The 15,406-nt window shown below is 43.3% G+C and overlaps 1 protein-coding gene across 1 annotated transcript in view; it reads right to left on the bottom strand.

Moving 5' to 3' along the window:
- The window catches only part of ADAMTSL1 (ADAMTS like 1), a 591,693-nt gene that overhangs the window by 171,493 nt on the left and 404,794 nt on the right, over window positions 1-15,406 (bottom strand). The window contains exons 7-8 of the mRNA XM_044427603.1: window positions 7,725-7,799; window positions 2,968-3,125 (exon numbers count right to left, since the gene is read on the bottom strand). Of these exons, the coding sequence (XP_044283538.1) occupies window positions 2,968-3,125; window positions 7,725-7,799 (233 nt within the window). The remainder of the gene's footprint in view (window positions 1-2,967; window positions 3,126-7,724; window positions 7,800-15,406) is intronic.

Here is a 15,406-nt window from a genome sequence, read left to right as displayed (position 1 = left end):
CCTCCTGACCCACCACCTCACCTTCACTCCAGTGGGTTTTATTTTATTGTAATTCCCAAAAGCTCATAGTTGTCTGTGCAATTTTTCCCCTCCAAAGTGTGCATATACAGCTTTCAGCAATGTGTTTTCGATTACTTGTAAGACTAGGAAGGCATTAATGGGAGGAAACAACTTGATTCTGACTGCCAGTGCTACACAAAGCAGAACTTCCAAAGGATATGATGACTTCTTGACCAAAGCCAGCCTGCTCACCTTAAAAGGTCTCATGCTTTAGTTCTCTGCTGTTACAAAGGAGGTTAGATGTCCTTGGCTTTCTGGACGTCTTGTGTTGTATGATATGTATTTTTCTGGCATTAGCCTAACACCTTGGCTGAAGAAACCATTTTGATTCTGAAAGAAGCAGCATGGCAGGGCAGCCCACGCTTCCCTTTCCTGCTCCCTGGGATGGGGGTTGGCAATTTGACTCCACGCACCTTGACATCTCGGCAGCCAACAATATTGTCAAGGGTCTGGACAGGAGCCACAGTGTGCATGCTCTTTCTCCATTAATTAGACTGAAGCGAGCTGGTTGCTGTAGGCAAGGAAACATGCAAATGCCTACCTTATAGCTTTGCCACAACCCAGCGAATTAATCTACATTTTAAATTGGCCAGTACAGAGTTTTGGCAGGAAATAGGTCTAATCTTGAACCATTTCCATACCCTAGATAGGAGAAGAGGTTCAGGTACCACATGAATCACCTTAAAGATACCTCTTAGTTCCTTGTCCTTTCTTCACAAACCAGTTCCCATTTTTCCCACCCAATGTTGCCATCATGGTCACATGGGCTCCCAATCTCCTACCTTGTCCCTCCCACAGTCCTACCTTCCCCTCTTTGTTTGGCCAATGCTAATTTATTCAGTCTTCATCTTTCCCTAGTTTTTAGTTAATTCTCTTAGAGCTAGTATACTGGTGTATGTGCTGGGGGTGGAGATGGGGAACATTGGTATACTAACTAAGATGTCTTTCTCTATCTCCTGTGGGTTGAGAATAAAATATGTAAAACTAAAGTGGCTAGGTTCAGCCAACATGACAATTTTTTTTTACCATTGTTGAACTATCATATTCTTTGAACCCAGTCATGGTATCACACCATGGTAAGTTTGATCTTTAGAAACCATGATAAGAAACAACAGTTTATTTCATGGTTTCTCTGTCTCACCATGGCTTGTTCTGTTGTCTGAACCCAGGTTTCCATGACCCTTGTATGCAACCACCACAGTCTCCTGAAAAGAGCAGCAACTGCAGGAGCCACTCCAGCCATCCAGCCTCTACATGCGGACCAATAAGGAAGAGGCAGGTGACATAGCAGGAAGCAATACACCTTAGGATTGAATTGCAGGCATGGTGGGTGATGGAATACATGCCAACAGTGGGAGCTCTAACCAAGGAGGATGGAAACCATGATAATGTAGAAACCACTTGATATGATAAAAAAAACCACACTTTGAACCAGGGTAACCACCCAGGGTTGCTTGTTTTGTTGTGTGGATACAGTGCTTCCAATAATCTGTTGCAATCCTGAAAGAGTCTTGCTGTGTGTGCATGAAATTATCTTGCAGTGAGTGCTTGCGGTAATCTGATCTGTGAAATGCACTAAATACTCCCAGGAAAAGTTTGTCTAGCTTTCTTTTATCTTCTGGACCCAAAGGGCTGGCTTGAAGTACTTGGGGAACATTTTACTTTCTGGCTGTTGATAGGGCTGGGCACCCTTTAGTACATGGGTACCCTTATTTACTGATTGATTGATTGATTGATTGATTTATTCATGCATTTATAGGCTGCCTTTAACCCCTGAGGCTTTCCTAGTCAGCTTACAATACATTAAACATATTAAAACATAATAAAACACATTAAAAACCTGTTAAAACACTAACATATTAAAACGCCTTTAAGGGCAGCCCCATGTAGAGCACATTACAATAATCTTACAACTTTACACCTTTTAAGAGAGTTATACCTTATTATGGGCCTACTTAGAAAAGGATCCCCAAAACACAGAATCCCACAGAGTAGTTGGTTGGTTCTTCCTAGTAAGGATTCCAAGAGAGTTAATACAAATGATAGCCCAGTACTGAGGCTGCTGCATCCAGGACATTACACACATGCCCTCTGCCACATGGCTGGACCTCCCCATTCAACAGAATCCACGTCTTTCATTCTCCAAAAGATGGCAGTAAATTTGAACAGAAAGAACCATCAGAAAGCAGCACAAGGCATCCTCCTTTCACTAAGTGCATCACCCTCAGAATCAGATATTGCTCAAAGTATTTCCAGGATCAGGGATTCAGGGCCTCCAGTGATATATCAGGAAGCACTAAGCTTAAAAGTCTGCTATGCTGAAGCTGGTACAACACTGATCATGACAGGCTCCTTGTATTGAACCGAAAGGCCTTTGTGGATAGTACTTCCTGTGTTTTAGCAAACAGTGTCCTGGACCTTGTCTCCAGGACCTGCCTCTCTCCTAAATGGGAAGTTTCTCCTCATACTTGCAAGCCCATGACCTCTGCAATGGCAGAAATAGGATAGGTATCCATCTCCATTCTGTTCTTCATGTGAAGTAGACATTCACAATAAACATTTTGCATTCTTCAGGTCTCCTTTCCATTACACATACGATATCATGAAAGAATAACCAATACGTTCTGAACTTTCAAAACTTACAGACATTACAGGCTTTAAAAAACTGGATCATTCATAAAGATTAGCTAGAGGCTGTAATGCTAAATGGGAAGAAAAGGTAGAATGAAAAAGAACACATGACTCAGTAGAAAAACCCAAGTAACGTGAAGATGCTGTGCGGCAGATTATGGGCTATATTATTTGTCCTTATTCAGTAGCAGTGCAGTCCCCATGAATCAGCACATTTTGTACACATGACAATCTTTTGCTTCAAAAGAACCTCATCATTTGGTCCATGCTTCCTACCTTGACAGTGAAGTCTGCAGTGAGAGGGCCAGGCATTCGAAGTATCTCTTTGTCTGGAAACTTCTGGAAGTCAACACTAGAATTATCTACAAGAAAGGATCCTGTGGAGCTGAGACTGGTTTCACCCTTCACACCTTGCAGGGTCTTGGTTTCCAAATCTAACAAACAAATACATTGATGAGAGGAATGTAATTGTTTTAATGGATTGAACACAGAAAGCAAGCAAGCAAAACAATAAACATTGGGAATGTCAAAGCAACATAGAAATAGAATGAATGATAGAGAAAATTAGCTTTGCATACTGGGCAGATTTTATTTCAACTAAAAATACAATTATTTTGCAGCCTTATTAATACCTTTATTAACACATGTTCTATCTCAACATGTTCAACTTCACACCATTTTGCCCGGTTCTTCTATTTACTCAACTATTGTGGGTGCTTTGCATGTGCGCGCACTAAAATAAGTGTGAGAGATGCTGGGGCTGCAAAGGGAATCTGTATGGCTTCTTGACCTCTTTCAGAGCGGGATATAAAAGTACCTATAAAGGGTTTTCCAGAGCTGGCAAAAAGGAAGAGAGAGATACAGCCAAAAGTTTTGCAGGTTAGGGAGAATAAATTTTGCTTACATAATGTGTTTTCCACAATGCTTCAAAATTCCATTCTGCATTTCACATGGAACACACTTGATTTTGCACCAGTCAGTGAAAGGGGGTACCTGAGGTTAGCCAACAACACCAGTACAAGCCTCTTCCTTGGATTCAGCTTTAATTTGGTTAGCCCAGCCGGCTTTAAGGAAGTGGAAACACATAGGATAGAAAGAAGAAAGTAGGATGAGGAAAAGGAAAAAGAGGACAGCTAGTGGCTGGGGCAGTTACCCTGGACAGCAACACAGTGCAGACCCCTTCTGAGTGTACTGGGGACGTTATTCCATAGGGGCTCAGGGCTGGCCCTACACCTGCCTGAACTGAGGCTCCCTAGAGGATTGCGGTCCTTGATGTTATGACCAGAACAAACCATGGTACAGTACAGTAACGTGGCCAATTAAATGAAAATCGCCTTGAGTATAGGTCATCTTGGCTCCTTTCTCCCAGCACATTACCAAACTGACCCGGGCTCAGTGGAGTAGTGCAGCCATTTTTTGCCATCTATTGCAAACATGTGACGAGTTCATTACCTGGCCTGAAATTTATTCCAGGATGAAATTTACCAGCTGCCTTTCCTGGGAGTCTGCCCTCTTTGCCATATACATTCTTGGAACTCAAACTTATCCAAGATGTTGCCTCATGTAGAGACGCTTTTTTCCTTTATGCCGCAACTCTTTGTGATGTGCAATACCTTGTTTATCTCAGCTGTGCTAGTGAAAGCATGCATAAATGGGAGTGCAGAAAATCATTACTCAAGCTTACAGAGAACTTCTGATACATTAATAAATGTTATGTGGTTCTGCAAAAGTCAGTAAATCAATCTGACTTACTGTTTAGAGCATGGGCCCTCAAACTATGGCCCAAGGGACAGATCCGGCCCACCATGGCCTTCCATCCGGCCCGTGCCACCGTTCCCTGCCCGTGCACGTGCTGGCTGCATGGGTGGGGAGGTGGTGGCTTGCTCGTTCGGACATGGTCTCCTAGCAAACAAACCGCCGCCGCCTCTGCCTGCCTCCCGTATGCGCGCGCTTGGCGGTCGCAGTGCAGGCGGGGAGGTGGTGGCTCGCTCACTTGGAGATGGTTTTGGACTCGCTGGGAGATCTCTGAGTGAGCGAGCCACCTCTGCGCATGCCCGATGCTGCCTCGCACGCACCCGACAGCACCTCGCTGGGCCACGGTCACTGCAGCCTTTCAACTGGCCCCCTATTCAAAAAATTTGAGGACCCCTGCTTTAGAGATATATGTTTCTCTTTTCCTACAATAGTCAAGGATTTTGCATTGGCCAGAATCTTATGAAATCTTCTCCATGGACTTTCGAAATACTGAAGACATACTGCATGATCTTCTAAAAATCCAGGGATAACTGCACAGTTTTAATGGTCACATGCTTCTCAATAACAAAGTGGAACTTCCACATCTCTTCTACCTTGTTTTCAAAGTTCCATGGTGGGGCACATCTGATATGGTTGCCTTACAGAATCACCCTTTGCAAAGTGGCATAATTATGCACCCAGATAAAGGGGACACGTGAATATGGTTCTGATCGCTGCAAAGTTCTACATGCGATGAACTGAGCGAAGTGAAATGTTACTACGGGGATCAAGGTTTAGTGGTGGCTTTCTCAGCTCTTGCCTGATGAAACAGAGTCTATCATGTGTTGGATTCAGTGGTGTCATTCTACTGATGTGTCAGCTTCCATCAGCATCACCTTCCCTCAGGTACCATCAAGTTCTGGTCCAGAAGGACTAACCCTCGACACCCCCCCACCCTTAATGTGGTCTGCGGGTGCGGACTATATGACTTACTCAGTGACATCTGCTTCATATTAGATCTGGAAGGTGAGAAATATACCCTGTGGCCAATCCCAGTGGTGAAAGTAACATACAGATTGGCTCACACAAAACAAGTTCTGGAGCAAAGGTACTTGCTCGGCCTCTCTCACTTATAGAAACTGATTTCTCTATGAAGCATCTCTCTCCTGGCCTCTTTACAATTTGATTTTATTGAAAGCAGAGCTGCAAAGTGATAACATTTGTTAGTTTGAGAAACAGCATGTGCACAAGTAGAAGAAAAGATGGTAAGCTATTTATAGGGAAAGAAATAAGAGCCACATGAGAAGCAGCCAGGAATACTCAAAGGGCCACTTATTTCTTACAATTATAACTTACGCTATATATTTTCCGCCCTTTTGCTAGTTTATAACCTGCAATTTGCTGGTCATTATTCACAGTTCTAAATCTTAGGCATAAAAAGATTAGCATGTACCTACTGCTGTCTTTCAATATAAGCAGAATGCAATCCATTTTGAGACTCAAAGGACATTCTCCATCTCACTAGCCTGTAAACTTTTTGCAGAGGTACTCCGTGCTTGTGTAGTTTTGCTTATCTTATACTTGACAAGCAGCTGCAAGTCTTTAGCATCTCTGTATGGATGAGCAATACTATTTAATGGTAAAAAAATGTATACGCTATGGACAATCATTGTCCAAATAGTTATACTGAATCATCTTGTAGTAAGAACTCCAAAAGCGCACATTTAACTCTACTTTGTGAAAAGAGAGATAATGAGCGAAACTGGCAGACTGCTGCTACCATTCAGACCCTTTGACTGGGAACAATATTTCATGTGCCAAGACGTACTACACAGCAAAGCAAAGCAAAAAGGAGGGTAGTACACAAATGTGGATCACTTACCTGGTTTCCTAGCAGGGATGGTTTGAAGAGTCAGAGTAACTAGTGTCAAATACTTCAAGCAGCGTATCCCCCCCACCCCCCGCCCACTCCCCAGTCACCTTAAAGGTAATCTCAGATTACTGCATTATGCTCAGTGCAGGCGGCACCTTGCGCAAAACGTGATAGCCAGGTAGATAGAGTGGAAAAGAAGGTTTGAGCCTGTAATAACAACTGTGGCCTGCTTGGACTGGCTGCCTGTATGTTTCTGAACCCAATTCAAGGTGCTGCTTGTGAACGATAAAGCCTTACATAGCTTGGGATGATGCTCACAGTACCTGATGACGCGCTTCTCCCAGCATGAACCTTCCCTGACGCTATGTTCCAAACCTGCGTGTTTGCTCTGAGAACCTGCTCTGAGGCAGGTGTCAAGGATGGCATGAAAGGAGAGGGTCTTCTCACGGATGGCCTGCCTCCCATCAGTTCTGCCTGGCACCAGCACAGTCATCTGTTCAGTGATGCTTTTCTTCTTTTTACAGACATTTGATGGCATACAGTGGAATTTTCCAGTGTTGGTTTTTTAATTGGACCCCAGTATTTTCAATTGCCCCTAAATATTTTAAACTATTGAATATTTTGCATGCATCATTTACAGTTTTTTTATATTAGGGTTTTGACACCTAGAGAGCTTTGGCTATTGGGAGTTGGAGAAATGAAATGAAAAAGATCATTATCCAGGAATTATCTGTTAAAATTTCAGTATTCCTTCACCATGAGCCTCCAATTCTTTGATGGTGGGACAAAACCTCACTTCAGGCACCATATCCTCTAAGTGTACCATCTCAATCAGGGTTTGCTTCCACCTTCCGTCTCTGTATCTACCAGTTCAATCTGTATGTCCTGTTAGCAAAAATAGAAGGCGTCATCTCTGTGCTTTTATATAGGCCACTGGTGAGCTTTCTTTCCTTGACATCCTCTAACACCACAATGCAGTATTTCTTGTGCATGTCTCCTCTGTCATGAGCCAGGGAAACACTGAGGAGAACACAAGAGCAAGAACATGCGTTAAACTCATGAGCCGCGCAACAGCTCCACCAGCAGCAGGGATGCCGCCATTGTATTCTCGTCAGCCATCAGCCACATCAAACTGGTCATCACATCAAACTGGTCAGTCAAGTGAGACACAGACATACAGATCTCTGGATGGAAAATTAGAGCGGGCTGGAAAGAGTTTTATTAATGGGTTAAATTATGCCTCATATAAATGGGTAGCTTCTTACCGATGTTCTAGGAAATGCTATCTGAAGTCAGGAATTTTGACCTCCTCATGGGAAAAAGAGCCCTAGAACCTTGTTCTAAACAGAACTCCACAGGTTATTTTGAGCATTCGTCTTCTGAAATAAAGTATACTTTTATTGATTGATTGATTTGTTTTACTCACATAAGTGATCAGGGCCTTTCAGCACAAGGCGAACATGCCGACTTCCGTAGGGAATAGCAACCACGGTGTCATCCACTGGATGAGAGAAAAGGGGAGGGGAGGCAAAAACCGCACATGATCAACAAGCAAAGGAATCTCCCAGTTTCCAAACAAGTAGTGAAAACAGTTCTTCATGGGAAAATTGCAAGCCAAGTTTTTGGCCACCTAAAAAGAAAAACACTGGAAGTCAATGAACCTTGAAGAAAAACGAAATGTGAAAGAATCATGCCCTGCTATTTCAGCATCATTGTGCTGCACTGCTAGACAAATGTCCTTGCTTTCAAGGGAAAATGATCAGTTTAATTACATGTGGTTTCTATGTAAAAGAAAGACTTATTACTCTTACAAATCAGCCTTACTGGAAGCATCTGTCTTGGCAATTGCCTGAGCACCTGTAATGTCAAGGAATGCCAGTGAATATTTTAATTGCGGCAGGGGAAGAAATGCTCACACAAGAACTAGAGAAGGCAGGACCTGTTTGCTACTGGAGAACTGGGAAGAGAGAAGGGCTGAGGACCAAAGGGTTTGTTTCACATGGGTGCCAAAGAAGAGAGAAGCAAGAGGATTAGAAATAATGTTCTAGTGCAAAATGGCAGACCCCAGACTCTTTTCCCTATGACAGGCATTTCACACAGAGAAGTGTTAGCAATCAGCGTTGACTGGCATGAGGCGGAGACCAGTCTCCTATTTCTTATATGTCTAAAGGCTTCAGGGTGCCCACCAATATGTCCATGGTGTACAATGCTCTTCTGCTCTGATACACACAGTCTTAGATGTCTTAGTGAGCTAGAGAGCCATGAGATTTAGAGCAAAAGCCCCGAAGTCCTTAACAGGGTGTTACATTCATGCTCTGATATTTTAAGAGATTTTCAGAGCATTAGTATCAACTGCTCACACTGTAATGCCTTTATGACTTGGCATACTGAGTACAGTTCTAGTCCCAACATCCCCAACATGATATTTTAGAGGTAGGAAAGGTACAGACTTGAAATGTAGTAAATACATGAGGAATGTTTTCATTGTTTGAGGTGTTCTAGTTTAGAAAAAAAGGTGACTTGTGGGTGGACATGATAGGCATGTGTAAAAGTATGCCTAGCTTGAAAAATGCAGGTAGAGAGTTTTTCTTCCTTTTGCAAAATACTAGAACTCAGATGCATCAGATGTGGACAAGTGCAAAGTTCAGAATAGACAAAAGGAAGTCCATCCCTACACATGACCCAATTAAATTTGCTGCCACCAAATGTATTAACAGCAGCCAAGTTCGATGGCCCTTAAATCAGGACTGGACAAATTCGTGAGGCATATGCTTGCCCAATGGCTCCCAGTCCTGATGGCTACATATTACCTCTGGTATCAGAGACAGCATGTTTCGGACAACAGTACTAGGGAAGAACTAAAAGCAAAAACTATTATTCTGTCACGTGTAACTATTAGGATTCCACTGAGCATGGACTTCAGAGAGATCTCTTCAGTGGAAGAGGGACTGGAATCTGCTAAAAATCCACCCTCAAAGACTGGGAAGACCTATCAGCAGAACACCTGAGGATGCCTTGCTAGGAGGATGTATGAGAAAAATTAGTTCATGTTTAACTAGAATGTACCTAGTTTGCACATCCCAGAACTGAACACAGACCTGAATGCAATCTGTGGCCAAAATACATATGCTTTGAAGACTCTGATGTGGTTTGTGGTACATAAAAATATGTATACATTTGAAAAATGCACATGAAAAATGTATTTGTCTCAAAAGTGTGCACCAACTCACTTTAATCAATAGGAGAAAAATGCATATACTTGGAAATGTACACAAATGAAGTATTAATTTAATGTACACAAGTTATGTGTGTTAATTTTTTTGCAAAAAGAAAGAACAAAACCCAATGTGATATAGAAACAAATTGGAACAAGCTTTGAGGAAGAATTTGGAGAAGCTTGATGGTCACGAGTTTTGCTAATCCATATACCCTAATTCCCCATAACCCCTTTGACCTCTTCCCAGACCCTATTCACCATCTTCATCTCACCTCTCAGGTCTCCAGAGCAAAGGTGACAGCATCCCTGGTAGAGACAGGCCTTTTTGGCCATCAGACAGCTCAACTGCCACGACGCTACTTGGCAAGAGTTGGGTGTTACCTGGGAGGGACTGCATCAGAGACAAGAATTGCTGGCAAGGAGTATCTAAAGCCACCAGTCTTCCTTGTCCTTTGCTAGGATTAACAGCTCTGTTAAAGTTCCTGTACTGTTTTCCATACTACGAGTAGGTACAGGTCACAGAGAGTTCCTTTAGGCCTTTCCAGAGGCCAATGTGGAAAGAGAATGCTAGACAAGATCAGGCCTTTGGTCTCTACTTATTTGCATTACTTTTTCAACATGAAGACCATGCTAAAGTACATTATAACTCTGGTGATATAACAGAGATGAGGCAGGAAAGCAGAGTCTTTCTAGAAGCCATTTCTGAGAGCTCAGATTCACTGAGTTCCAGAGAAAAGAAACATGACCTTGAACTCAGAAGTTCCATATTCAACTGTTACTTCCCATGCTCAACTTCAACTTAGCTCAACAAATCACCAACTTTTTGGCTTTTTTCCAGTTTTTAATTTGGAAAATGGGAACAGCATAGCCCCATTACAATCATAAATGGTGCTTCTATTACGTGGCTGAGAAACATCAACATTTTAATATTTACCATTTCAAATCACCATTCAACACCTGTTGGTGGTAGTTTGAGAAAAGCAAAGAAAGCAAAAATGGCTCCCACCTCCAAATATTCCAAATTCTTCTCTCAACCCTTTCATCTTTTACATTTAAACTGATTTCAAATAATGATGAAGATGTACATGCTGGCTACTAGGTTCCTTTCTATTTAATTCAGTTTCACTCATACTCACCTTATTGTAAACTCAAGAACTGAAAGGAGGTACTTTTGGTATGTTTGCAAGGATCTTTTACCACTTTCAACATTAGAACAGCTCAGCAAAACCTCTGCAGCCCTTGCAGTGCAAAAATAGGTTAATAAAAGTTAATGAAATGGGACAGCTGAAAATAGAAAGTCGATGTTTACTCACAGGTCATCTGAAGTGCAAGCAACAGCACACTTTCTATGTTCACCTAAAAAAAGTCCAGAAAGCTTAACTCTGCCATAAGGGCCTTCTGTTCTTCCTTCTCCTTGCTCCATGGTGAAAATATATTAGATGTTCAGAATGTGAAAATTCTGCTGTAACTTTTCTTTGACTTGAATATTCAGCTGTGCCAAAGCTAGTGGCAGAGTTATGATGCCACTTTGGAAATCAAGCTGCTGAAGCCACAAAGCCATGCTCAGTTCACTGAGTCATATCGTTGTCTAGACTTTCTTAGGATTCAGAATTCGTAATGTGATCTATCTACCCACTGGATGAATTGCCTCTCGTTCATCTTGGCTCAACCAAGCCTAAAAGTAAATAAAATAAATACATTTGCACCACAATTTGCTCTTTTGGCCCTGTGATGTGTGGGAAACAGATATATGCGTTTAACCCTGCAGAGGAGATAACAGCTTTTACTTGTGATCAGTTGGCATATCACTAAGCAAAATCTCTTGAGACTCAGGTTTAAGTAGTTTGGAACAATGAAAAAACAATCCATTTAGGCTTGACACAAATCCAAGGCTAGAGCAAACGACAGCAAAACTGTCTTTTTATTAGTATATGTCATTGAGTTTATGTGTGAGAAGGTGAGACAGAAGTTGACCATCTCTGTGTATCTCTTGAAAAAGAAGACAGGAAATTTCTTTGATCCAATGGTGGTAGCAGCTCAGAGATTTTATCCAAGTAAATCAGAGAATCTAGATCATGCTTGAATAACAGATTGGCTGAGAATTAAGCCTCATTGTATTCAACAGAGCTTACTCCTTGAATAAGGGCATGTGGAAATTTAATCTACAAATTTCACAAAATGTAGGCTGCAAGCAACCATGTGTTTGCCTTCCTGGAAAGAAATCCCATTGATTTCTGAGAAAGTACACATGTTCCTAGATTCTAGGGCCATCAAAGTAGCTAATCCTTTCTCGAAACTAGTTTGCAGTCTAGTTCTGAGGTTATCCCACATGTCCTGGCTAAAGTCTAGTCTTATCCATTCAGCACAATGGAACCTACTGCAGAATGGCTCAGTCACTCAAGACAATAATTCAGAACTGTGTTCTGGTTCACCCGAGTAGCTATAATTAGAACCTGTAGATACACATATAGCAAGTGAGCTACATAACAACGTTATTATTTTACAATGCAAAGGGACTAGCAGCAGCCAATTCAGGCAATTGTGGGTACACTAAGAATTGGCATGCTATGCTTGCTGCCTCTGTTATCTATGTAATAAGCAAAGCACTTGAGAAGATAAAAATGTGGGTGTGAACTGGAAGAAAAGCAGAACGAGGGGTTGTCTTTACTTAGGATAAATGCATGTGCACAAATCCATACAAATTAGTCTTATGTAGTTGCAACTGGAGTGGTAAGGCTGCTCAGTCCTCTTCTGGGAACAGCACTTTGTGATCTATGCTCAAACTGCTGCCTTCTCTCTCATTTCCACCCACCGCCTGCCTTGATCTGACCAAGCCTTGCTGCTGCTTCCTTTTCTGTCCTGGGAAGATATATGGGACTGGGTCAGATGCTCTGCAATCCTCCAGTCATGGGGAGGAAATAACACTTGACCCAGAATGACCATTTTGGCTGTGCCTCTTCTCGGTGGCAATTCATGCAAGAGCATGGTCTGCCGGGCATTTTGATCCCCCCCCCGCCCCCGCCACCTGCCACCTGCCACGTTCATGCATGTCTCTTCCAGGAACGGGGCATATCAGCCTTGCTGCCCTGGGACAGAATTCCCTTCCTCCCCATGGCTGCAGGCGCTGGGATCCTAGTTCAGAGAGAATGCGGAAAAGAGCATAGAGCCCACGGCCTGCTGCATCAGTTACTTTGAGAAGGCAGTTTCCTTGAGTCTGAGATAATGTGAAGTCAAGGTGGGAGAAGATTAACATCCAGGGGCTGTGCAGCAAAAAACAGACCCAGGTTATAAGCAGGAATGACAGCCCCCACCCCACACGCCCCATAATATATTTTTGGTGGGTTCAGAGAGAGGGAGCTTAGAGTGCTGAAGTGCCAAATCTTTCAAATAATCTTTCATTTTTATATGCAAGAAGGGGACATCAACGCAGGTGTTTCCCCTTCAGAAGAGCGTAGGAGGGAAGTCAGGGACACATCTCTCCTTCCACCCTGCTGCGTCTCTGTTTCTGACACCTCTGGGACTGATATACCAGGCCTACGAATACTGAGGTAGTTGTTTCCGTCACAAGTGCTAACAGCTGCAGTGCGCTCCGTGCTCCTTTCTGCTCTGATCCTGTCCCCCGCACTCCTTCTCTCATTCCCCGCCCCCTGCCCCAAGTGATGTACGCAGAGTGGGAGGACGGAATTGAATGCAGATACAAAAAGAAAATGAATTCAAGATGATGAACCCAGCAGTGTGTTTGGAATGTCTTGAAGAAAAACATTTCCAGCATGTTTTTTGGCACAGAAGCTACTAACTCCAAGTGCTAAGAAATTGAGTTCCCCGAGAGCGGCAGGATTCCTCTGCTATCTCCTTGCTACCTGCTTTGCAGATGTTTCTGCCCAGGCCCATCTCTCATGTGACCTCCGAAGCAGAAAAGAAAACCAGAAAGGAAGGCAGAGGCGATCTGCTAGCAAAACGGTGCCTTGCCATACAGGAAGATGGCTATGAGGAGGAAGCCTGGGAATGGGCCGTGCAAGTGTAAAGTAGCAGCAGCGGCACCAGTGCTGGAGCTGAAAAGTCCAACTGCTGAACATTACCTTTTGAAGGAACCAACAAAAGCCTTCGTAGCAGAGGAAATCTGGACCTAGTCGGGCATCCCTGTCACCAAAAAGTGCTCTTGCTCAGGCCAGCTTGTGACCTAGTAGTGCTGCTTAGGAAGCAGAGGGAAGAGCATTCTCAGACCCTCCAATGGTCTCTCCAGCCCTCAGAGGGCTTCCCTTGTGGTGCTCCCTCACATCAGAGATCTCAGGTTTGATTGCTAGTTCCAAACCTTACTGAATAGCAAAGGCAGTGAATCTAGACAGCAGGAAAGAAACATCTGCCTCTTTGCCTTCCTTTCTTCCAGAAACATCCCTAAAGGAGCAAGGTTCTTTATCCTCATGGCTCCCATCCCCAGGATGCTGCACGTCACTTGTGGGTGCTCACAATAAGCTGTTAGGGGTTTGAGCAGGTCACTCTCCTCTCCCCCTCACCAAGTCCTCCATTTTAGGAATGCTCCCTGGTCTAGAACACAAAATTATCCAGAGTAGGAGCAGGGAATCTCCCTTTGAAGGCCGCATTGCCTCAGGGAAAAGTTATCAGGGGACATATATAAATTGGGGCCACATCAAAAACGCAACGTGGGCAGGGCCATCCCCTGACCACAGCCCTTGGCTCCTTTCATTCAACTATTTTCTTACAAGCCTAGGGTACCCATCTCTGCAAGTGGCTTGGCCTTTCTTAAAAGTGTGTGCGCTCTCTCTCTCTCTCATGCTTCTAGCATATAGTTCGAATATTGCAGGGAAATTAGAAGCAAGAGCAGAAGAAGAGAGAGCACACAGAAGAGAGCTAGGTGGCAGGGAGAGGGTGAAGACATGAAAGTTAACTAAGAAATGTTTAAACAAGATATAAGTGGGATGAGGGACAACATGAAAATAGAGAGCGTGGAAAGAAATAGTAACTTAATGAGAAACAGAGTGAAAAGGGGCAGACATTTGGCTGCATAAAACCTACGGTTACTAGGATAACTATATCTAGGGAAGAATAAATTAGTAACATTCAGTATTACTCTATGAACATGCAACCTTGAGAGGAAGGGAGCTGGACACGAACTGTGTTTTCTTTCCTCCATTTTTACAATGCCCTTTCTCCAAGAAACTCAGGGCAGGTCACAAACCCCTCCTATCCATTTCATCTTCAGAACAACCCTGCAAGTTACCTGTGATGAGGAAGATCGTGAGTGGCTCATGGTCAGCTGCATGGCCCAGTGGTCATTTGAATCCAGGTCTGCCCAGCAGAGATACAACAGTACCCAGCAAGACACACTGGCCATAGTACTCTTTCAGACTTACCACAGGTAACACCTGTTCAAGATGGTACGGCTCAAATTATTATTTCTCCATCTACTAGCAGGCCTGCCCCATCTCAGCCAGCGCACTGATGCTCAGGAGGCTGCTGTGCCAACTGAGGGTGTGTCTCGAACTTTCTGGCCATGAGGCTGTTCTCCGCGACAGTAGGGATGATTCTGTAAACAAACGCCTCTCAGTGTTCCCCACAGAAACCAAACATAAATAGATGGAATCAGATTTTCAGCAGAAATGGCCCCACATCCGACTAAGAAATTACATGCGGTTTTAGATTTTTAGGTTGAAGACCAATTTTTCTTTCTAAATGCAGAATAAGGACACACACACAAGTGAAGCAAGTGTAGCTGCTGTTATATGTCTATTTGCTTTGGGCAGAAAGCTAAGCATAATGTTTAATAGCAGGACAATTTGTGCTCCTCATTAAATAGCATTAACTGCCACATGAAACTAAGGGCCCTTTTCTGCTGTAAGAAAGGTTCTTAGAGAGGCTCTTAGAAGTGGAAA

Source organism: Varanus komodoensis, unplaced genomic scaffold (genome assembly GCF_004798865.1).
Source record: "Varanus komodoensis strain SLA01 unplaced genomic scaffold, ASM479886v1 scaffold19, whole genome shotgun sequence".
Lineage (NCBI taxonomy): Eukaryota > Metazoa > Chordata > Lepidosauria > Squamata > Varanidae > Varanus > Varanus komodoensis.
The sequence above is the reverse complement of the archived record's forward strand: the minus strand, read 5'-3'. Positions and strand labels throughout refer to the sequence as shown.